The 22,278-nt window shown below is 44.1% G+C and overlaps 1 protein-coding gene across 6 annotated transcripts in view; it reads left to right on the top strand.

The window, feature by feature from the left end:
* SEMA5B (semaphorin 5B) overlaps positions 1 to 22,278 on the top strand; it is a 208,555-nt gene that overhangs the window by 164,187 nt on the left and 22,090 nt on the right. For 5 of the 6 annotated variants that reach the window (XM_017823570.1, XM_017823571.1, XM_017823574.1 and 2 more), the window contains 10 exons: positions 1,184 to 1,301; positions 6,666 to 6,847; positions 9,919 to 10,062; positions 11,545 to 11,692; positions 12,944 to 13,169; positions 13,806 to 14,024; positions 15,871 to 16,041; positions 16,913 to 17,062; positions 17,965 to 18,009; positions 21,205 to 21,410. In XM_017823570.1, the coding sequence (XP_017679059.1) occupies positions 1,184 to 1,301; positions 6,666 to 6,847; positions 9,919 to 10,062; positions 11,545 to 11,692; positions 12,944 to 13,169; positions 13,806 to 14,024; positions 15,871 to 16,041; positions 16,913 to 17,062; positions 17,965 to 18,009; positions 21,205 to 21,410 (1,609 nt within the window). Of the gene's footprint in view, positions 1 to 1,183; positions 1,302 to 6,665; positions 6,848 to 9,918; positions 10,063 to 11,544; positions 11,693 to 12,943; positions 13,170 to 13,805; positions 14,025 to 14,487; positions 15,154 to 15,870; positions 16,042 to 16,912; positions 17,063 to 17,964; positions 18,010 to 21,204; positions 21,411 to 22,278 lie in introns of those variants that run through there. The other variant, XM_017823575.1, reaches the window with a different exon arrangement.

Below are 22,278 nucleotides of genomic sequence, written 5' to 3'. Positions count from 1 at the left end.
GTCAGTACAGACTAATAGGGTGTTCTCAGCTGTGGTGAGGGACTTGCTTTTTCATTTGCAGCTGATTACAGGCTAATAGGATTTCAAAGATTTCTGGGAGGGAACAGTTCACATCTCACTGCATTTGAGGGGTTTTTTTTTGATGTTTCATTTATCATGCTGATACCTACCCTCAGAATACATTTTATTACTCTCCTGTTTAGCTTCTTGAACTGAATTTTCCCCTTTGGTCCCTTGCTGCTGTCTAATTGGCAGTTTTCAAGTCATTTGGGACTTTCTGAAAGATCCTAATCAGCCTTTTGTGTGATAGAAGAGAATGGATCATTTGAATTAAAAATAATGTTGTGAATCTTTTTAGGTTTAGTCCTCTCTTCTTTGGCTTTCACTAATACATGCATGATGTGGCTTGTACCTTTATGTTTTCTCAATGAAAATTAACAATTTGAAAGCAACTCATGGGAACAACCATTACAGCTGAATTTTGTCAGTACAGACTACTTCTGTGACTGACCTTCTCTGTTTAGTGCCAGTAGTAGCCCTAGTTATTTTTCTTTAGCAGCTCACATGTTGGGAACACACACTTAGCCTGTAAATATGGATTCAGGAGGAAAATGAATACAGCAGTGTTCAAAGCAGCCAAAAGCTTAGAAATAATGTTCTGCTGTGACTTTTCCAAACTGACATCTTGATGCTGGGATTATAAATGAAACCATTGTTCCGGCAAAGGCCAAGACTAATAGAAAGCCTTTATTACCGGTCCATTGGCTAATTCTGCTTGTCTAACCCCTTTGGATGGACACAGTGTCAGAAAACATAGTCACAGAGGTTGCTTTGTGTGAGATTTGGCCTGCTGCATGATTACATGGGGGCACAAAGATATCTCAATGACAAGTGTTCTTTGACTAAAATTTGTAAAGTCATTTTCTTTCCCTAGGCCTTGGAGAGGAGTGAACTGATTTTTAATCTACAGCTTCTATGAGTGATATTTGCTTTGTGTCCTATCACCTTTCTATTCAGCTGTTCTCCCGTTCCAAGCAGGTAAACCTCTGCTTAGAAGAAATTGTTTCTTCTGCTGAGCCTCGGTGCGGTTGACAGCTGTCATATACAAGCACTATACTTGAATACATGTCTTTAGAGCTAGACAGTCTTAAAGGGCTTTAATCTTTTGTCTTTGCACATGCAGGGAATGCCTAGGAGCCAGAGACCCTTACTGCGGCTGGGACAGCAAGCAGAAGCGATGCACTACCATTGAGGACAGCTCCAACATGAGCCTGTGGACTCAAAATATTACTGAATGCCCAGTAAGTGGAAGGAGTGGAAATATTTTATATATACTGATATGTGTATGTGTCTGTGTGTATGTGTAGAAGGGAGAGGGAAAGCGAGTGTGTGGCAGCCTGAAGAGGACTGGCTGTCGTGAAGGCAGTGGCACACACTTAACACTTGTGCACAGCCTCCTGTTTGGAACAGAGAGACCCCAAATGTATTTGTTTGCTCCAAAAGATGGATCCCAAAGCAAGCATTCAGTCCTCCTCATGTCCCCCCATGCCTTGAGTGAAAAAGAATGGATCATGCTGTTGGGTTACTGCTGAGAACCACGTAAACCCCAGCTGAAACTTGAGCCTTTTCAGGTCTGCTCCACTATCTTCCCAGTCTCCTTGGCTTCACTGCAGGTTGAGAAAACAAGAATTTGGTTAACTTTCCTCTTGGATCCCTGAGCTGGGCCCAGTAGACAACACTGGTAAAAAGTGTTTTACTTGGAGGAAGAGCCATCCAGGCAGCAGCAGAGAAATTATTGCATGGATGCTTTGAAGAGGGAACAAAAGGATACAGTGTGTGCTAGAGAAATTAAGGGAAGAGGGGAGTGTAACGAGGAGGGGGATATTAGAAAGACAGTGTTAGATTCACTTCAGCAGACCAAAGACCAAATCTACATGGTATTGCAAAGAGATGGCCTTCTTTCCTTGCCCTGGTCTCCATGAGATGCATGAAAGGAAAAAAGTGTCTCTGCTTGAGCCAGTTTGAGTTGGCTCTCCAGCTCACTTCCCAGCCACCCACCCTCCTCTGATGACAATATCCAGTTCCTGGCTGTGATCCCCAGAAGCTGTCTAGCCAAATATAATTCCTGCTGCTTGAACTGTACCTGCAAGGTGGCTGGGGAGGAAAACCAGTCTTGTTAAATAAATTGAGAGTGGGGGAGAAATTCTCATTAATGTTCATCATTATTATCTAATGTCAATTAGCATGTTAATACTGCTAAGTCCGGTAGATAGAGAGAGGGGACTGGATGGGTTATATCTTCAGTATGCTATTTCTATCTGGAGGTGCTGGGATGTTTATTCCCCTTATCTTCCTTATTTCTCAGATATTTTCCCAGGAAATATTAGTCATTACTTCAATCCATCCTCAGCTTGGCAGGCTTAAGTTTTTCACTGCTGGATTCAGAGGCTTGTGTGTTTATAACCCTCCTGTGTTGAACTGGGATGCAGTGCTTCTTGATTGCCCATGCTGTTATCTCGTCCTGCTTAACGCCTGTGTCTGTTGATAGGTGTGTGAGGTGTTAATCCTCTAGTTTGAACATGTCTGCTGTGGTGCACACTAGGGAACATGCTACTCCAGATCATTGTTTCAAGGTCAAAAAATTCCAGCACAGAATATTCAGGAGCTTTGGCTGTTCCTGGGGTGCTAGTTTTACATTTGTTTTAGCATTTCCATTGTAGATTATTTTCATTGTAGGTGCTCTCATTCTGTTACATATATAAGCCTTGTGCTTTTCGACTGACAGGCTGCCAAGCTGTTTAAAATCCACACACAAGTGCTTTCTTTTTTGTTCACATCTTCCTCTCACTGGAATGAATTCACCAGTAGTGTGGAGTGGGATGGCTCATTTAAGCACCTACATCAGCAATATCCAAGTATTTCCTTGTATTCAGTGCAGGATAAAGGTCACGGTCAACAGAGGCAAAGGTCTAGGACAGCTTGTGCAGGTGACCACTGGAAAGGGAGGGGAATACAGTGCTGAATTTCACTCCTGGAAAAGACCTGTCTGGGAATTTAGTTGGAAGAGTTACTGTCATAAGAAGTCCTGGCTTTTCTCACTCTGCTTTTCTGGGCTGAGCACCAGGCGCTCAGCTGTGCTGGTACAGCTGTATGTGAGATCACAGTCTTGTGAAATGGTGTAGATAAAAAGCACCCCTCCCAAATAAACTTTTCCTAACCCAGATAATGTCAATGAGTTCTTCTGCAGCCTAGCCCACAAACAGATGTCCTGGCACAGCTGAGAGACTGGCATGCAGCAACTTTTAAAGCCAGAACTGGCATATTATTGAATTATATCCTACATGGGCCAGGCATTTGTGTGATTCAATCACAACACTAACACGACTGCTGCTCTTGTGCAAACAGGCTTGTTCAGAGCTAGTCTGAACATCTTTTTACAGCACTACATTGTGCCACAGATTCCCTGTCTCCAGCTTTAATATTAAGGGACTTTAGATAGAGGATTAATCATGTAGTGTTAATATAATACCTTGGGCAATAGGTAATATATGTTATTACCAGGTAACACCCAGAATCTACTCGAGGTCATTACTAAGGTTGCAATGTCAGCCATTTTAACATTAAAAAAAGATAGCACACAAATTCCACAAATTGCATGGCTCTTCCATTTATGTGCACATGTTGTATCAGGCAGTTTTGAATGGCTTTTCATGGGAATTGCAAAGGATAGCACAAAGTCATAAAGTTCAGTTCCTTGCTCTGGACACTAGTTTGCTGCAAGGAAAATGTGGACATTCTTTTCTCCTAGATTTGATTTTATAAATGGTTGAAGTAGTTTGACTGAAATTTTGCAAAAATTTTCAGCCTTCATCAAACAGCCAACATGGAAACTTCCAGACGAAGTCATTAAAGCTTGGCAAAATTATAAGTGGTTGATATCTGAATGCTAAGATAAAGAACAGATGAAATGAAAGAATAAGGAATGCTTCTAGTCTTACCTGTAATATCAGCATAAACATGGAAAATATCCTGGTAGCAGGGATTAGGAATGGCCAGTGTGAATTTTCAGATCATGCATTTGAGCCTTTAGACTGTACAAGGAAGAAAGGAAAAGGTGAGGCCTTTGGTGTGAGTATGACAGCTTATAAAAGACAAGAATTCCAGAATTGGCAATATTGTCAGGTGAGAGAAGGGCATTTGATCAGATGTGTTTTTAAAGATGTCCGCTCTGTCTGATGGCACTCTGTTGGCTACAAAGGACTTGCCTTGTAAAGCTATTCCTGAAAAAGATCAATGCCTATGGGTTTTCATCCCACTTCCCAAGTTTGCTCTTTTGAAGATATTTTTGTGGATTTAAAGATGGAATAATAATCCATACGTAATTTCTTAAGTATAAAAACTTCCTGTACTCAGAATGTGACATGTCTATAAATCTCAGCATTTTGGTTATGGCTGCTTATTTGTTTAATTTTTGGGTTGTTTCCCAGTATCACTTATGAGCCAATAACTATTTGTCAGCTATTTTTTTTTTTAATTGAAGCCACGGGCCATATCATACCATTGATTTCTGAACAGAACTCCCTGCTGGAATCAGCAAGGCTTTCCAGCTCAAAAATGAATAGAAATGATCCAATACTTGGATTATGACTTTTATAAGGCAGGAGGAAAAAGGAGATAAAAATCTAGTATTAAGTATCTCAAAGTAGTTCTTTTGGTTTCCTGGCCCCCACCACCAACCTCCCATCCCCAACTTATAGCAACTCGACTGTATTGATTTTTAAACAATGTTTAAAACAGCAAATTCAACAACAACAAAACTCAGTGTTCTCCTCCCTGGGCATCTTGCCTTGTAACCTGCAGCCCAGGGCAAATTTTTGCAACAACATGATAATCTATTGCAAACAAAGGCTTACAGCAGATGCCTTGAAACCCCCCAACTGCAGCCTGAGGAGTGCAATATCAAATCTAAATTACTTCCATGCCACTGCTGCATGTTTTTGATGCTGCTGTAGATGGGTGAGAGGGGAAGATGACAGCCCACAGAGGTACATTCTGAGTGTTTAATATAGTGCCAAACTCAGAGAATAAGCACAGAGCAGCATGTTTCAGAGGATGAGTGTTGGAAAGCACTACTCCCGTGGTTGCAGTTGTCTCCCTGTGTGGCTCCTGAGCAGCCTTACAGCCCCTCTGGGGCAGCCCAAGGGGCTCATCCTGCTGGCAACAGAGCTGAGTGAAGCATGCACACTGGGGTTTGTCAGAGGCAGCTGGCTCAGATTTGGGGCCAGGGCTGTTGACCAGGGCTCCAACCTCTTCCTTCCTTCACCCTTCATTGTGTGCAACACCAAGGCCAAATCCAGTGTTGCGTTTGCCAGTAGTTTACCAAAGCTGCTGAGCATCCCACCACCCCGAGGGTGACACCGCAGGGATGGGCCACTTGCAGGCATCCACCTTCTGTGCCATCCGTCTGCAAGGCCCAGCAATTTGGGACATGGGGTGGGGAGGATGGAGGGAGCCACCAGGGCAGAGTCCATCACGGTGCTGTACTGTTGCAAGGGAATAGGCAGGGCCTAGGCAGGGCCAGCACCGATCTCTTTCTGCCTTGTGTTTCTCAAGTCAGGAGCAGAGATGATGCCAGGTCAGGGGTGTTTAGGGCAGCTTTCAAGACATGGTCCTGGGCTGCTGGATTTTGCAGTAGTGGTGGAATGGGCACAAGAAGGCAGTGGTGGCCAGGTGTGATCCCAGGAGGACAGCATGCATCCTCTCCAGCCAGCCTTGGGGCTGAGGGTCTCAGCACCTTACTCCCCCAGCCCTCAGCTTAGGGCTCACCTAGCAGCACTGGTTAGAACAAGGCACAGGGGAGCAAGCTCTGACACTCTGTCTCCTGGAAGGTCTTCACCAGTCCTGGGCTGAAATAGTTCTGTTTCTCATGCTTTTTGTCTGCCAGGACTGCACAGAATGCAGGAAGCTCAAGTCCCAACCTGTTCAGGGCTATACAGGCATGAAGGAAAGGGCAGAGGAAACTGATAGCAGCATGGTCTGGTCTTGAGATGAATTCTTGCTCTTTAGATCATTGTGATCATTAGATCCTCAGCATTAATGCTCGTCACTGCCATCTCCTTCGCTTTCTGTCCTTCACCCATTTGGCCATTTAGGCTACAGCTCTGTTTAGAAAGGGATCCAGTTCTTACTGTGTGTTTGGACAGGGCCAAACTCAGCGAGGCCTGGTCTCAGCTGGTCACTATGGTTATATGAATGCTAACTCAGAAAACACTCTGCAGGAAGCACTGCAGAGGCTGGAGCATAATGAGTGGGGATGATCAGCACTGGCTGTGTGTTTGAAGGCTGAAGCTGTGCAGTGTGGGACAGGGAGCATGGTGGTTTTATGGTGTGGCAGATGGATGCTTGCTCCTGGTGTGGTGCTAGCTGGGTCGGCTCGGTGCCTGTGCGCACATGTTAGGTATGTGGCGTGGAATTTGGAGGGTAAATATTGATGTGGCATTGTCTGAAAACAACCCTCTGTTTTCAATCCTGCTCGCAAGCACAGACAGCTCCCATCTAAGCTGCATCCTAATCCCCCCCGGCAGCTTTGTTTGGCATTTCTATTGTGGGCCTGTCTCCAGAAATGTAAACTTGCTATTAATGACTTTTTTTTCTCTTAAAATTAGGTGAAAAACCTGACAACAAATGGAAGATTGGGGCCTTGGTCCCCCTGGCAACTGTGTGAGCATTCGGATGGGGACAGCACAGGCTCCTGTATGTGTAGGTCACGTTCATGTGACAGCCCTCGTCCTCGCTGTGGAGGTCGTGCTTGTGAAGGGGCCAGGATTGAGGTCGCAAATTGTTCAAGGTACCTTAGTGTTCTTTGTGCTTTTTAGGAAGGGAACAAGAGTTGTGCCCGTCCACAGCTTAGCTCTTTCCCTGTGTTTTTGTGACCATGTTGTTGTATCCCAGCCAAAGTGAGGTGTGTGAGATCCAGCTTGAAGTCAGCGTAAAATGAAGGAGCCCAAGGGCTCTGGGAGAAGGGCCTTCAGCCAAGGCTCTTGGAAGATGAGCACCCGAAATTACCATACCCATTAACCTTCCCTACACTGTACCTTGGTTTCCCTCCCTGTGCAGTGAGCAGTGACCCCTCAGGAGGAGGTGAATAAGGCAGAGGTAGTTGTTAGCCGACTGAACAGCAATAGGCCAAAAACATCAATAAGCTCATAATTTTTCAGAGTTTTGGTTTCACGGCTGCATTTCCAAAAGCAAGCAGAGCTCCTTCAGAGTAACACTTGTAAAGACAGGGCCTAGCTTAGCTCTGAGCAAGGCTTGTTTGCCCTGTTCTGCAAGTCTGTGAACTGTCTGCAGCATGCTGGCCAGGTGAAAGCAACACATCATCACCTGGCAGCGAGCAGCGTTCGGGAGGCGTGTCTACCGGGGACGGCACTGCACCAGCACATGCAGCTCAGCTCCTGCCTGTCCACAGAAGTCTGAAACAAATGCTTGAGCAGTATGGAAGCTAAATGTCCTCCTCTTGGGTGCCCAAACATAGCCATGGTGTTTGTGTCTGTGTTACTTCACCACGCTCAGACTACATCATGTCATGACTCAAGGAAAGACGATGCAATAGTGTAAGCACTATTTAACCAGGGTGGGGACAGCTAGTATTTTGGTAAATATTGGGTCAATACAGTTTTTATCTACTTTATCTTCTCCATAAACATTCATTCCATTAAGGACAGCTGTCTCTTGACTCATCCCTGGAGATCAGTGCTGGTCTTGGCACCAAAAATTCAGCAATACTCATGTTTTAATTGGCATATCTCCTTCCAGTTGTGGGCCGTGCTGCCCAAAAGGTGTGCAGTCATTCCTGTCCCTGTGCTGCCAATGTGGGCTGAGCGGAGCTTTCCCCAGGCAGGCTTTTTATGTCAGTGGCAAATGGAAAACATGCCAGTGGGATGGGTTTCTCAGCACTGCTTTGATGGCAAAAAAGGCAGGAACAGCTTCTAAGAAGGGGATGAAAAACAGATTATTCAATCTTAAGACATAGGAAAACAGCATGGTTTGAAAAATAGGGACATCTGGTCATCCTACATCCGCCTCAGCCCTCAAATTTCCTTTAATTGACTTCATATGGCATTGAGATTTCTTTCTGCAAAGAGGGAGCAGGATGTTTTAAAGATGAGTTCTATTAGAAAGCTGGAGATCTCAAAGTGGAAGGTATCTTATTTCTGTTAAAAATCCTGAAACACAAATATACTGAGAACTGTTGGGTTTTTGAGGATTTTTTAGTAGAAATTACTTACCCTTTTTGCAGCAATAACAGCAACCTTCCATTTCATGTTTTTCTTTTCATAATTTTACACATAATCTTTCTTTTGGGTTAAAAAGTGGGGAGGTAGTAGGTGGGTTAAAACTTGGCAGAATAATATGGAATAGTAGGATTTTTATATAAGTGAGTTTCTTGTTCTTTGACCTTGTTTGGGTTGGGAAGGGGAGGGGAAGGAAAGCAGGGAGAGGGATAAGAGAACAAGAGGAGGGGAGAAAGATCTATCAGGGTTCTGAAATAAAGCTGCCAAGAACAGGCAAGAGTTGATAACAAATACAAAAAGTGTGAAGGGCAATGTCGGTTTTAACTTTCATCCTCTGCCCTGATTGGTGCTATGCCAGAAAATATTTCTTGCCAGCAGTGTTATTAGTTCAGTAAATGCTTTGAAAATTAACATCTGGTTTCAAGCTTAACTTTCAAGATTCAGAGAGCACCTGAGTTGTTCTCTGACTAGACTTTTTAGAAAGTTTTTTTTTTATGAAAGAACACACCCCAAAAAAGATATTTTTTGGCTTAAGGCAGTGAAGTGTCAAGATTAGGCAGTTTTATAAGACAGAGCATTACCACTGGCTCCATATGAAATGAAACCTGCAGCACAGAAGAGATGAGATACAGTTCTTCCTCTCCTGCTTCAAGGTTCCTCTGCCAAATCAGAGGAAGGTAAGCTTTAACAGATGCAAGATTTAAAAGATGAAAATGTTGGCTTCTGTGTCAGCACGTTTGAGTCACCACACGGCAGCAGCATCGCCGGCACGTGCTCAGCCCGTTGCAGGCACGAGGCATGGAGTGTTTGCCAACATCTCTGTCGCTGGGGTGTGAACTAAGGGGTTTTACATCACATTTGCTTCAGGCTGTGTTACCACTCTTCAGCAGAGATGTGATCACTCATTAAACCATGAAACTCGATCCTGCCTCTGAGCTCTTAATTGCCTCTGGTTTCTACAGATTTAAGGTCACACTACAGTGATGTCTGCAGGCGGCCATGAAAGCTAGAAGCAATTATTGTTATTTTTAATGAAATTTGAGATTTCCACTTAATAGGATTCAATGCTGAAGGCTCTAGGAAAACACAAAATATTATGAGGTTTGTGATAAAACCATGAAAGCTGGCAGTGGCATTGCTGTAAGAGATTTAAAGCATCCGTACTTACTGAATTAGCAGAGGCTAGGTTTTTTACATCCTCTGGCACAACTGGCATTCATGATTCTCAAAACCTGCACTTTTTGTGCAGAAGAGTTCAGGAGACACAACTTTGGGATCAGCCTTTGGCTCGGAAGAGCTGGGTTATGAGACATTGGGGAGGTGATGAGGGAATAGTCAGTGAAAGTTATACTAGCCACACTGTTGCCTGACAAATCGTAGGAGGCATTTGCAGAATCATTCAGCATTGTCTTCATTCTCTTTCTTTCCAGTTCTTAGAGACTTCAAAGGGGAGAAAAGTTAGGCCAGTGCTAAGCACTTTTGAAACTCCCTTTTCTAAATCTCCTCTGATATAAAGTCTGGTTGAAATGAATAGTCTTATGTGTTTTGCAGTATAAAGCATGGCATGATAAGGGAGGCTGTTGGATGACCCCATACTCTGTTTTCTCTCACCCTTTTTTGTTAGAAATGGCGCTTGGACACCCTGGTCTTCCTGGGCCCCATGCAGCACCTCTTGTGGGATTGGCTTCCAGGTCCGCCAGCGATCCTGCAGCAATCCTGCTCCACGGTATGGGGGCAGGGTCTGCGTTGGACAGAGCAGGGAAGAAAGGTAGGAGTTGTCCACAACACTGTGTGTTCATTTCTGTGGTTGTAATGGTGGCAGCTGGGAGCGGTGACTCTTACGTGACTGCAGATTAAGGTGCTTAGCTGAATGTGCCGAGCGGAAGGAGTTCCAGAGCCTGGGAGGGATAAGGTTGCTTACATGCATGGCCACTCTTTTTCAATGAGCCTGTGAACATCAGAGACTTCAGAACTGGCTTCACTATCAAGCAGGACCTCCATAAGTATTCCTGTGCCCCCAACAGGGGGCTGCCCTCCTCACCTGAAGGAGAAGCTGTGCCTGCTGTTAGCAGAGTTTACAGATGCAGTTGCACTCTTCTGATCTGTCCTGGAAGTGGCAGCTGAGTATGTGCAGCTTTTAATTGCCAGTTGCACCACTCCCAAGTCTCTATTACTTGATGATGCTGGTGCACCAAAAGAAGTTCAAGGCAAAATGTAGCTTAACTCACAGATTCAGTCTTGAGTTTTGCAGGGCATGGCATCAGAAAAACCTTTTTTCCCCTCTAAACTAAGACAATTTCATGAAAATTACAAAAAAACAATACTTTTTGAACCTACAGAGCCATTTGCACTATAACACTTCTTCAAGCTTGACCCCTCATGAAACACATGCTTCAAGGCACTCCAACTTGTTTCCAGGTTTGACATTTCATTAAAGGCCACCTCTGCTTGGCGATAGGCTGTTGCTTGTCCCTTGAGTGGTCACTAAGACACGTCTCTGCATTTCTCAGAATACAAAGAGCAATTCATTTAACTTTCTTGTTTCAAGACATTTTAATGTTCGATTTGATTTGTGTCCATTCACAATGGTCCTTTTTGAGTTTAAAGATTACATCAGAGTCAATTGCAGTCCTGTGTGATTCAATTTGAGAACAATATTGATTAAAACTGTGAACAAAATTAAAGTTACTTTTGACACGGGAACATGAAATAGCATTCAATTAGGACCTGCTTTTAGATGCATACAGCATCTAGTTCAGCTCTGTTTGCAAACTCTAGTTTCTTAGGGTCCAAGGAGCAGTAAAAGCTAGACTGTGTGAAGAGAAGATTGTCAGCTGTTTAGCACTTACCATCAGTGACAGATCACTGTTGAGTTGTTCTCCCACTAGTCATTCCATTTACCATCCATTCTCTCTGTGACACTTGGGCTTCAGTTTATGAGCTCTATTATGGATTCAGTGTTTGTGGAAAAGTTTTGAGACTAGAGCACTTTAAAACACCTGATCTCGACCATTTACTCCAACTATCTCCCTGAGCTCAGCCTGGTTGTCCCCTCTCATTCTGTGCAAAGGCAACAGTTCTCTCCATGAGCAGGAATATTGCTAATCTGGCGGTGTGTCAGCATCTGCTGGCTCTCTGTGCATGCATCAGTTGTACCCAGATGCAGTGTGCAATCTTGTGTCCTGCACCATTTTGTTCCTTGGATGTGCCGATGTGGATGTTTTTTGAGCAACGCACTTTCTTCTTTCAGATTCTGTAATGAGAACAGTCCATGTCCATTACCAATTTTTTGGTCTTCATGGGGACCTTGGAATAAATGTAGCGTGAACTGTGGTGGAGGGATTCATTCAAGGCAGAGGTCCTGTGAAAATGGAAATACATGTCCAGGCTGTGCTGTGGTATGTATTGTTTATTGATGTTGCATAAGGGTTACCTACTGACAGCCAGCATCTAGGAACTTGGTATTAGCTCCTCTCTCCATCTTGGTTTTATTTCTTAAGCTAGAAGAAAATGCTGTCCTCAGCTTTTGCTGAAATGTACTTGGAAGCAGAGAGGTGGCAGATTTAGGGACAGACTAGAGTATGGAGGATTTCCTTAGGCCTCTGTGGGCTTAGATTTTATGGCCTTTACCTGAAAGTGCTATACATGTTTTTTTCTTCTGTCCCGTTCCCAAGAATGATCTGTTGAGTCAAGGAGGCCACACACACATCCAAATTGAGTCGCACTGTCATACTTGAATAAACAGGTCCAACACCTAGTTCACCCATCAGTGACACAATGGATACCCATTTGCTCTCTTTACTTTCCCTTTCCTATTCTAGCAGCAGTTTCATGCAGCTCTTTTAATTAGTTTTGTGGAGTTTCCTTTCAGAGCAAGCAGACTTGATCTGACACTTCCCATCTCTTCACAAGCTGTGTGACATTTACTCTAGAATCACGAGGTCCGGAAGCATTATTTCTTCCCCTCTGCCAGAAGAGAGAGATTTATTCATTTATTTTAAATCAAGAACACAACGTTCGTCACTGGAATTCCTCCCACTAGTGGTGAAAATTGTAAAACCCCCAAATCACCCCATCCCTATACACCAAGGATAATAAATGGTTCATAACCCTCAGTAGAGAGTTCAAAAAGCCAATCAAACAAAAATAGCTGTAGAAAGAAATAATCTAAACCCATATTAAAAATCAAAAATAAACTTTTCAAGGAATAAACCTTACTGACATTTTGTCCTCATGGGGCTCCTCTAGGCTGACCTGAGAGCAGCATCTCAGGGTCACAGCAGAAAACTTGTTGGCTGTTACTGTTATCTACTGCCTGAATTATTCTCCTGCCCATAATGTACCAAGCTGTCAAAGCCCCACAGGACTTAGAGTCAGCAAATAAACACAAAGCTGAGGGAGACATAAAAATAGCAAGCACAGTTTACCCTTGAGGTCCACCTGAAGCTATGCACTACCACTACTTCCATAGTCACCACATTTTGTGGTGTGCCCAGCACTGGCTTGTGCCTGTGAGATCAGATAAGGTGGATGGGGATTGTTTTAGATCCAGAAGGTACCTCCTTATTTTCCGAAGTGTAAATAAATCTCTGCCAGTTAGGCTCATGCTGTTTAATAAGTAAGGAGAAAGTGGTTTTCCTTCTTGACAGGAATATAAGACCTGCAACCCAGAGAGCTGCCCGGAGGTGCGCAGGAACACACCCTGGACCCCCTGGATGCCTGTGAACATCACCCAGAACGGTGCCCGCCAGGAGCAGCGCTTCCGCTACACGTGTCGTGCCCAGCTGTCGGACCCCCACGAACTGCAGTTTGGGAGGAAGAAAACCGAGAGTCGTTTCTGCCCCAATGATGGCTCAGCAGTGTGTGATACTGACTGTACGTTCTGCCAGCTCTAGGGACCACAGGTCAAGCCTAGATTTGGTGGTGGGAGGGGGGTCCTCTCAGGACAACACAAACCTGACTGTGTCTGTAGTAGTACAACTAGTGTCACCTGTACAACCGGTGTCACTGCAGAATGCCAGGGATGGAGAGAGCCCTGTGACATAGAGATACACAGTCATGAGCTCTATGCTTATGGCAGTGTAGAGATTTGTTCTTGCTGCCCCAAAGAGAACAGGCAAGTAATGCAGTTGTAAAGAAGAGAAGCTGTTTTACAGGACAGTGTGCCTTTTCTTTCTCTCTTGGGCTTCCCTTGTGCCCAGCCTCTCAGGTTGGTCCCTGCAGTACTGCTGTGATGCAAGTCAGTGTCTTGAGGGCACAGCCTGGACTCCCAGTTTTCTGCCCAGAAAGGTCATTTATCAAGCTGATCAGTAGACTCAGTTTGTGTCTGTGCAAATTTTTTTTTATGTTCTCCATGGAACAAACTCTTGCTAAGGGCTTTCAACAGAAACTATTTCACAGGGCACATAAATCCTGATTTTATTCATGAGCTGAGCTGCTTTTCAAAAGCCCAGCTTTTGATTAATTTGATTAATTTGTGATCTCACGGTGTCTTGTTTGTTTTCCTTGAAGCTCTTGTTGATGACCTCCTCAAGACTGGTAAGACCTCTGCACGGATTATCAATGGGGGCTGGTCCTTTTGGGGGGCCTGGTCTTCCTGTTCCAGGGACTGTGAGCTGGGCTTTAGGATCAGGAAGAGAACATGCACAAACCCTGAACCTAAAAATGGTGGCTTGCCCTGTGTGGGGTCAGCGATGGAGTACCAAGACTGCAATCCTCATCCCTGCCCAGGTAACCATGAACATCTTCCTGCATGAAATTCAGAGGAGTTTTTCCCAAATCTTAATGGTAGAGCAACAACAACAACAAAATCAGTATTTCTAAGCTGCTTTTTTTTTTTTTTTAAATTTGGGGGATTTTCCTTAGTATTTTTAAAACTTTTGTAACGACCCAGATATGTGATCTTTAGCGCTGACTTAGGTTTCACCTCGGCTCAGAGGGTAACACAGCCACATCCTCTAGAGGAAGTAGTAGGGTGGCTTGTAGCAATTTTTTGCTTCAGGAAGGTTTGATGCTCCATCCTGTGGAGGGCATCATGGTGTATCTGCTCCTTGAGGAGGAGACAGGCTTAATAAATGTGGCTTAATACTGTATAGAGATGCTTGATGTGGCGGCTCTTCTTGTGAACACTTGTTTCTTCCCCCTCTCCTGCTTACGTATTGTTCTTGCGATGGGCATCTCCTCTTGACATCAGTTACCATTTCCTGCACAGCCAGCAGGGAGTATTCTTGCCTGGTTTCCTGGTTTTCGAGTTTGTCCTCATGTTTATGTTGCACTCCTTGTCCAGAATAGTAGTAATAGACCATTGACTACTGTATTCTCTCTCACTTATCCTTCTCCTTGCTCTGTAATAACTATCTATACTAAATTTAAGTGATCTTACACAAATTACCTTGCCTCTTTGCAGTTCTAGCAATTATCTACCTCTGGCAATATAGTTTGTGGCCTACACTTGAAAATGTTCTATTATAGTAGTACTATTATGATTCTAAAATTCAATACAAAGATAAAATTCCAATGCAGAGATGATCAGAATGTCCAGCAAGACCATAGCAGGAGTGTCAAATATTGCACTCTATGGCCTATAAAAAGGAAATAACCCTAGTACTTTAAAGGCAGCTATTAGTACTATTTTGGAAGCTCTCAGTGGCTTTTCACTAATGTCTGTGCCTTTCTTCTGTGCTGTTTTCTCTCCTTGGACAGTATGATGTTTTACAATCTGTTCTGAGTGCATGATTACTATTTCTCTGTGTCTCCCTCTTTCCCTGCCTCACTCAATGTGTATACAAAAATCCTGGGTTTATCTTGCACTAAGTCATCAGGTTATTATCTTCTAAATTAATAGCATGTCGACCTGTAAACCAGGTAGTATAATGGGTGGGGGGTGGGGGAATCAGGGTTCTTAAGTCCCTCCCTAGTTTTATTATTAACCTCCTATGGAGTTATGCTCAGATCATAAAATGGTTTGGGTTGGAAGGGACCTTTAGAGGTCTTCTAGTCCAATGCCCCTGCAATGAGCAGAGACAATAAATAAAGCCTCTGAGTTTCTGTTTCCTGAAGGCTGAAACTAGAGGACTTGGGGGCCCCACAGAAAGGTGCCATATCAGCTCCACTTAGGTTCTACAGCACTTTTTTTCCCAAGTAAATCTGCTGTTGCTGTAAGTGAAGTGTCAGGAGATAGTAGTAGTAGTAGTAATAATAATAATAATAATAATAATAATAATAATAATAATAGCAATGCTGTTCTATAAAAAGGGAAGGAATAGAATGGAATAGACTATTTCAGTGAATATTAGTGACTACCATAAAGAACAGTTACTGTGTTGGCACTTTATTATGCAGAGCCTTTTTCTGCTTAGATTTCATTCTGCATCTGCAGAGTGCAGTACGTTTGTACTCTCTCTTGATGTAAAGTTTTTCTTGTCAGGCCCTAATGTCCTGGGGAGCAGGAAACTGCTAGCTAGTCTGGTCAGGGTGGATCTGGAAGGTGAGATACCAGGGTTCTCCAGCTTTGTCACAGTGAGAGGAGTAACCAATGTCATCTACCTCTCTCTCCTTGCTTTCCGATGTCCTCCAGTGAAAGGCTCCTGGTCTTGCTGGACTCCATGGTCTCACTGCTCAGCAACCTGTGGAGGTGGGCACTACCAGCGCACGCGGACGTGCACCAATCCAGCCCCGTCCAGCGGGGAGGATATCTGCATCGGCCTGCACACCGAGGAGGCCCTCTGCAACACGCACCCCTGCGAAGGTAGCCACTTCTCATCCCTGCTCCAGTTGGCTTGGAGGATGGTGGGAGCAAGGCACATCTGCAAAATGTTTAAAAAGTATATCAGAAACACCACCAGTTACAAGTTTTTCTGTAGGTGTCTGCTGAGCCAGGGAAAAAGGAGACATCCCAGTGTTCAACTGCAACGCATCACCTTTCTCTGTGCCTTCTCACTCCTAGCCCATGCTTTGGCATTCTGGTGCCAGTCAGGCAAAATCTTGCCAATGGTTGATCCATTTCAAGTAACTGAAAAAGCTGGAGCTTGGTTCTTCAGCGTGGAAGGTTACAAGACAAACAAAAGGGATCATGATGCAGCAATCTGTAAAGTTGCTGCAGGGACAGTCCTTCCTTTTTCTTTTGCAGACAGCAGATGAGCATGTGCTACAACTCAGAGGACAGGGTTTAGTTCTGTGCTGGCCTTCCATTACCTTTGTGTCTTTCCGACTCCTGCCCTTGGGAACCTCTGTAATTGCTCTAACTTGTGCTGGCTGCTTTATGGGAAGCCATATCAAAACTTGGAGGTCCTGGTGCAACATTGCCCCATCCAACTCCTTGTATGACTTTAACCAGAGAGCTGATATAGGAGCTTTTAAGACAACTCCTGTGCAGTGCTCCACCAAAGGTTAGTTTAGTCCATATTAAGAAAACTACAGCCTGACAAGTAGGGTATGATGCTTGCACTGGTATTTGTATTGAGAAAATTAAATCCATTAAAGACCCCTGGATTAGGTGTGTGAGAGAGTCCCAGGCCAGGATCTAGACATCCTTCAGCATCAGAGAAGTTTGATATCTACAAAACATCTTTTTCCTTCTTGGTGACGTTGTCTGTGTGTTTTTCTGGTCTGGATTTCAGGTGGCTGGTCAGAGTGGTCGGAGTGGAGCCTGTGTAACGAAGAGGGCATCCAGTACCGCAGCCGCTACTGTGAGGTGCAAAGCCCAGACTCTTCTCAGTGCATCGGGAACAGCACCCAGTACCAAGATTGCCTGTATAATGAAATCCCTGGTATGTACAGTGTCACCGAGGAGGGAGAGGGTGGGCCAGTTCAGGAGAGCAGTTCGTGCCCAAACTGTCAAACTAGGCTGAGATTTTCTTTATTATAAATTAGGCTTGGATGCTTATAGAAAAACAAACAACCAAACATGTTATACATTCCCTTGTGGAGGCACAGGGTAACTGGCATTCCCTTAGGCAGCTTAATATTTCTTTTAAACAGAATTACCTAGATCTGTAACAAAAACCTAGTATGGCTTCACCTGAATTGAAGCTTTTAACTTTGCATAGTTCGTCTCAGGCTGGGATATAAAAATTATCTCTGTTCTCCATATGGGTATGGGCAACAGAAGGTCCTTGATTTCAGGTATCAAAAGAAGCATCCCAAAAGAGTGAAAAATTAAGGTGAGGCAGATGGAGAAAATTTGGGTGTGAAGTAGGGAGATTAATCCAGGGTCTAACAGAGAGACACTGTTGATGTACAGATGGTCATCAGCATATTCCACCCTGTGTTTTCTGGAAATTGAATCTCTCAGGCAAATACTTGATATGGGTCTAGACTGAATAATGCCTTTCCATCATGTTATTTTTTGGATTACAGTGCCCTGACTTAAAAATCTGAGATCTCTAGGCAATGGTAGTCTTTTTCATGGTTTTCTCAGCTTTCATCTTTCCCCTTAATTGAAGAAGCTAAAGAGTGATCAGGTAACAATACTGGAATTGTCAGGTCTTTGGAGAGGTTTTGTTGCATGTGTTTCAAACTATAAGCTTATAATTCAATTTAGAGAGGCTCTCAGCTTGCCGCAGAACATGTGAGCACCTTCTCGTGTCTGGAGCACAGAGGGTTTAATTACTTGAAGAAGTAAAGTGATGGCAAAATGACAACTTCCTCCAATCTTCTTTTCTTTGTTTAGTGATCCTGCCAGCCTCCAGCATTGATGAGAGCACGAACTGTGGAGGTAGGGTACCATTACCTATGTATCTTATTTTTATCTTAACATGGCTTCTTTTCTCCCTGTGCAGTATCAACCAAACCATTAATCTATACAGCTCATATCCCACTGATAGCCTTAATTCCACTGGAGTCTTGCTGTCTGAGTCAGACTGGAGGAATGTATCGCATGTCCACTTGTCAGTTCCAAGATTTTCATTTATTTGAGAGTTTGGGTTGGCCACTGAGAGTCATTAATTACCAGGGAGCAATTGCTTGTCTCTCTCTACCCATAGGGTAAATGGTTCAGGAGGAAGGAAGGGATATTCCCCATTCCACCACTATAAGCCTCCAGCTGTTTGAAGGCAGGTGTTTTTAAATAACCTATGAAGATTTCAGTGAACAGGGTCTCAAAGAGATCCTTTGCTGATATAGGTTGAGATTAGAGGTTTATACTTGTCCTCCAAGCATTTCCTTTCATTCAAGTTCTCACCTCTCACAGGAACCATGTCTCCTTTCTGCATGTAACTTGGAAGGATCCAGTCATTAGTGTCACTTTTCTGCTGCCCTAGGAGCCCCGAGATAAAAATGCAGACTGAAGAAAATGGCAGGTTTCTTTAACATTTTGAAATGCTAGTTTCACACTAATGGCCATGCCAATTCCTTCTAGCATCAGATCCCTGCTTTCCTGAAATCTAGATGATCTGCAGTCTGCCAAAATCTCTTCTCCCTGTAGAGATCATGGCAGAAACAGGCGTGCCACCTGTGGCATGGAAATGTGGCCTCTCGGTTTGCGACTGTGGGGAAATCAATGGGATTAATATTTCATCCCCTGCAATGTAATATTTGGCTTCCTGCGCCACTCCTTCTCCCTCAGAGGGTGCAGTGGTTCTACTTCAGTTCCACGACCCCTTGCTACAGCTTGCACTCCACTGTTGTGCACTGTACCCACATTTCCTTCTTTTACCACCACCATTGTATTTGCTGTTGCAATCTACATTTTACCATAGCTAATATTATTTATTACTTAGTGTTCTACAATATTTGGCAAAAAAGCCTATCAATAGAAATTCTGTTGATGCATCTCAGAAAATCTGTATTTTCAAAGTGATGAACCAGAAAGCTTCCCCCCTGGGGATTCACAAGCTGAAAACAAAATAATTTGTTTGGTGTTGCCCCCCCCCGCTAAGGTACAGCTAAAACTCATCTGAAAAATCAGATGGTTGTTTCAAAGGTGAGAGTGAAATGTAAGGGAGCTTTATGTAGTGACTTGCAAATGTGGCAGTGAAATGAAACATTCAGTGCAATATAAGCAAACCTGGGCCAGAGGACAATGTGGCAGCATGTCATGTGCCTTTACTGAGCACAGTTGTGTATTTGGTGTTTTAGCTGTCGAAAGTGATGTAAAGCAGGCAGAGGTTTTTAGAAAGGAAATGTCTTTTTGAAGAAGTCTTGTAACATTTAGTAAGAAATTATAATCTTTCTGCTAGTTTTTTTTTTGGACCATCATCCAAAACACAATAGAAAGTGGTAATCTTGCAATAGAGTTTTATAGTGTGGTTTGAAAAATAAGTGTAGTTCATCAGTCTAATAAATTCTGTATATTCCTTACTGTAATTATGATTGAAGTGCATTACTTTGCTGTAGAATTCTGTTGGTTTTGTTCTTTTTAAACTCAGGAGGATATTTTTTAACTAAAGATTAGATGAGAGCCATTGACTAATGGGCAGAATCTGCTATTTGAAAAGCATATCAGTTAAAATGTAAGATGGCACCCAAAAAATGCACGCCGTGATCAGACTAAGAATGAGCCTCATTTAAAGTCACACTCAGACTGGGCCCATTTCTCTGCACACAGTCAAGTCAACACAGCAGTCTGTCCAGATGAATTGGCTTTTTAAGTATTACAGGAAATTTACCGCTGCAGTCGCCACCGAGCCGGTGTGGCTGACCCCTGGGACAGCTGCCCCGGGGGGCCAGCAGTCAGGGGGTCCCCCTCAGGCACTAGGGCCCCTGTCAGGTCTGTTTGAAAGATGACAGAGCAAAGGCAGAGGAAAGGCAGTAGCATTTGGAGTGAAATAACTGATTCTTTTTCTGTAGAGTGCCCCTTGCACATAGCTAAATCCAGCAGCGTCATAAAGTTTTGCCACCCAAGATTGCCTCTGGTTGCTTCATTAACTTGGTGGCTGTAAAGGGTGCTACTGTTTGTTCTGTTGTCAGTGGAGATCTGTTGGTGCTTGGTTTTACTGTGGGGTGTGAGACTCTGTGAGGTGAGGGAAGAATGAGGAGTGCTGTTTGACTCTGTCTTCCCCCCACCAGTCAGAGCTGTGAGTCTGTTAGGTACTTCTCAGCACGTGGGATGCACAACTACAGCACCTTCCAGGGCTCAGTGCTGGGCTTGGAGGGTGCTGCTGCACTCACACGTGGAGAGATTTCTGGAGGAGGCTTTTACAGTCCAAGAGCTTTTCTGTTTGAAATATTTGCACTGTAGTTACCCTGCTGGCACCTGCCTGCAACTGGCTTCCTATCTCTGCAATTTGTGGAGAAAGCCAACAAAGAAGTTTTTTTCAAGCAGTTCCCCCCTTTCCTTTGGCCACCTTATCGTTCTCATTCTCCTGAGGACCCCTATTTCACTGTTAGCAGTACAAATACAGCTCAGAGGTAGTGCAGACGTGGTCAAGGCAATGCTGCCCCATGAATAAGCAAGAATGCTGAGCACACTTGGATTACAAGGGGGAAGAATGTGTATCTCCCCCACCCCACGCACAGTCTCATAGGCATTTTGGGCAGCCAGCTAAAAGGGCTTTCCCCTCCCTTCCTTCCCCTTCAGAGAAACACTGAGCATTTTTATCCCCTTATTTCCATGACATGCACATGCTTTGGAATCCATTAATGTGCATTGTTTGTATGGCTCATTTCTTTAGCTGTCAGCTTAACATAATGTTTAGTTTCAATATCAATAGAGGGGAGAGAGGAGAGACAGGGAGGGAACTTTGAGAAAACAATGCATGAACCTGTTAAACTGCTCAAGGCAGGGCTGCAGTGGGGGGACTGATTTGCAGGAAGATTATGTCAGTTTATGTTATAACATAAGACTCCGGCTTCAACAGCTTATTAATGTTGATCCCAAGATGTCACTGCTCTGATATGCACCTGTGGTCTTGTCGGGGGAGGAAAAGGGGCTGTTCTTTAAAAATAGCATCTCTTGTCATTTCCCTTTCAGGTTTTAGTCTCATCCATCTGATTGCCACTGGGGTCTCCTGTTTCTTTGGCTCTAGCCTCTTAACATTTGTGATTTACGTGTACTGCCAGCGCTGTCAGAGGCAGTCCCAGGAGTCCACCGTTATCCACCCAACCACTCCCAACCATCTCCATTACAAGGGCAACACAACCCCCAAGAACGAGAAGTACACCCCTATGGAGTTCAAGGTAGGGTAAATACCACAAACAGCTTGATACTACCTAAATAATTTCTGTATTTATGTCATGTTTGGAACTGGGTAGGTTTGTGTTTCTGTGCCCAGCTGATGGCATTGTACAGAGGGCTGAAAGGGCATTTAGTTGTACTGTCACAAAGGGGTTAGAAAGTCTCATTACTGCAGTGGGATTTTGTTCTGTTTCACAGTTCTAATGAATGCCAGTCTGGCAAGTACATACCAAGATACTCCAGCCCATTCTGACTATTGAATGTATACAAATTGTCCTCTAAAAAATCAGTAAGAGCTCAGTTCGGTGCATTGTTAGTGTGTGGTAAGAGGAAACGGAGGGGAGGAAGAATAAAAATGGAAACTTCATTAGACAAATAGCTGGGAAAATGTGCATTGGTAGGACGAGATTTTGGAAATTCTTTGGGAACTGCCAAATTGGAGTGAATGAGAAAGCAAAGAGGGTTTTGCTCCCTCTATCAGTACTGGACAGAACTTACCCCAGGCAGCCGTGCAGAATTTAATGACAGTAGCAGAGTAGGGAGCTGAAGCCTTAGGAGGTGAGCGCTGAAGTGGCATATGCTGTTACCGTGTCTGCTTGCTAAAGAGAACACCACCCATTATCTGAGCAGATAGGACATGGTGCTGGAGACAATACGCTGAGACAGAGGCACGTCGTCGTGTTTGAGCATCAGCCTCCCGGTGAAGCGTGGGATCAGAGAAGTGAGCAGTGGGATGGGTGGAGGGGCTTCATGTCACCACAGGAGGAACAGCCTGCCTAGGGTCACTTGAACAGTGTGGAGCATTATTTGGGACATGAACACAAAGCAGAAGGAAGCCCTGCAGCTGCTTATTCCTTCAAACAACTATGT

The sequence above is a fragment of the Lepidothrix coronata genome, unplaced genomic scaffold (assembly GCF_001604755.1).
Source record: "Lepidothrix coronata isolate B3197 unplaced genomic scaffold, Lepidothrix_coronata-1.0 Scaffold103, whole genome shotgun sequence".
NCBI classification, from domain to species: Eukaryota; Metazoa; Chordata; class Aves; order Passeriformes; family Pipridae; genus Lepidothrix; species Lepidothrix coronata.
Note: the sequence above shows the minus strand (reverse complement) of the source record. Positions and strands in the feature narration are given on the sequence as shown.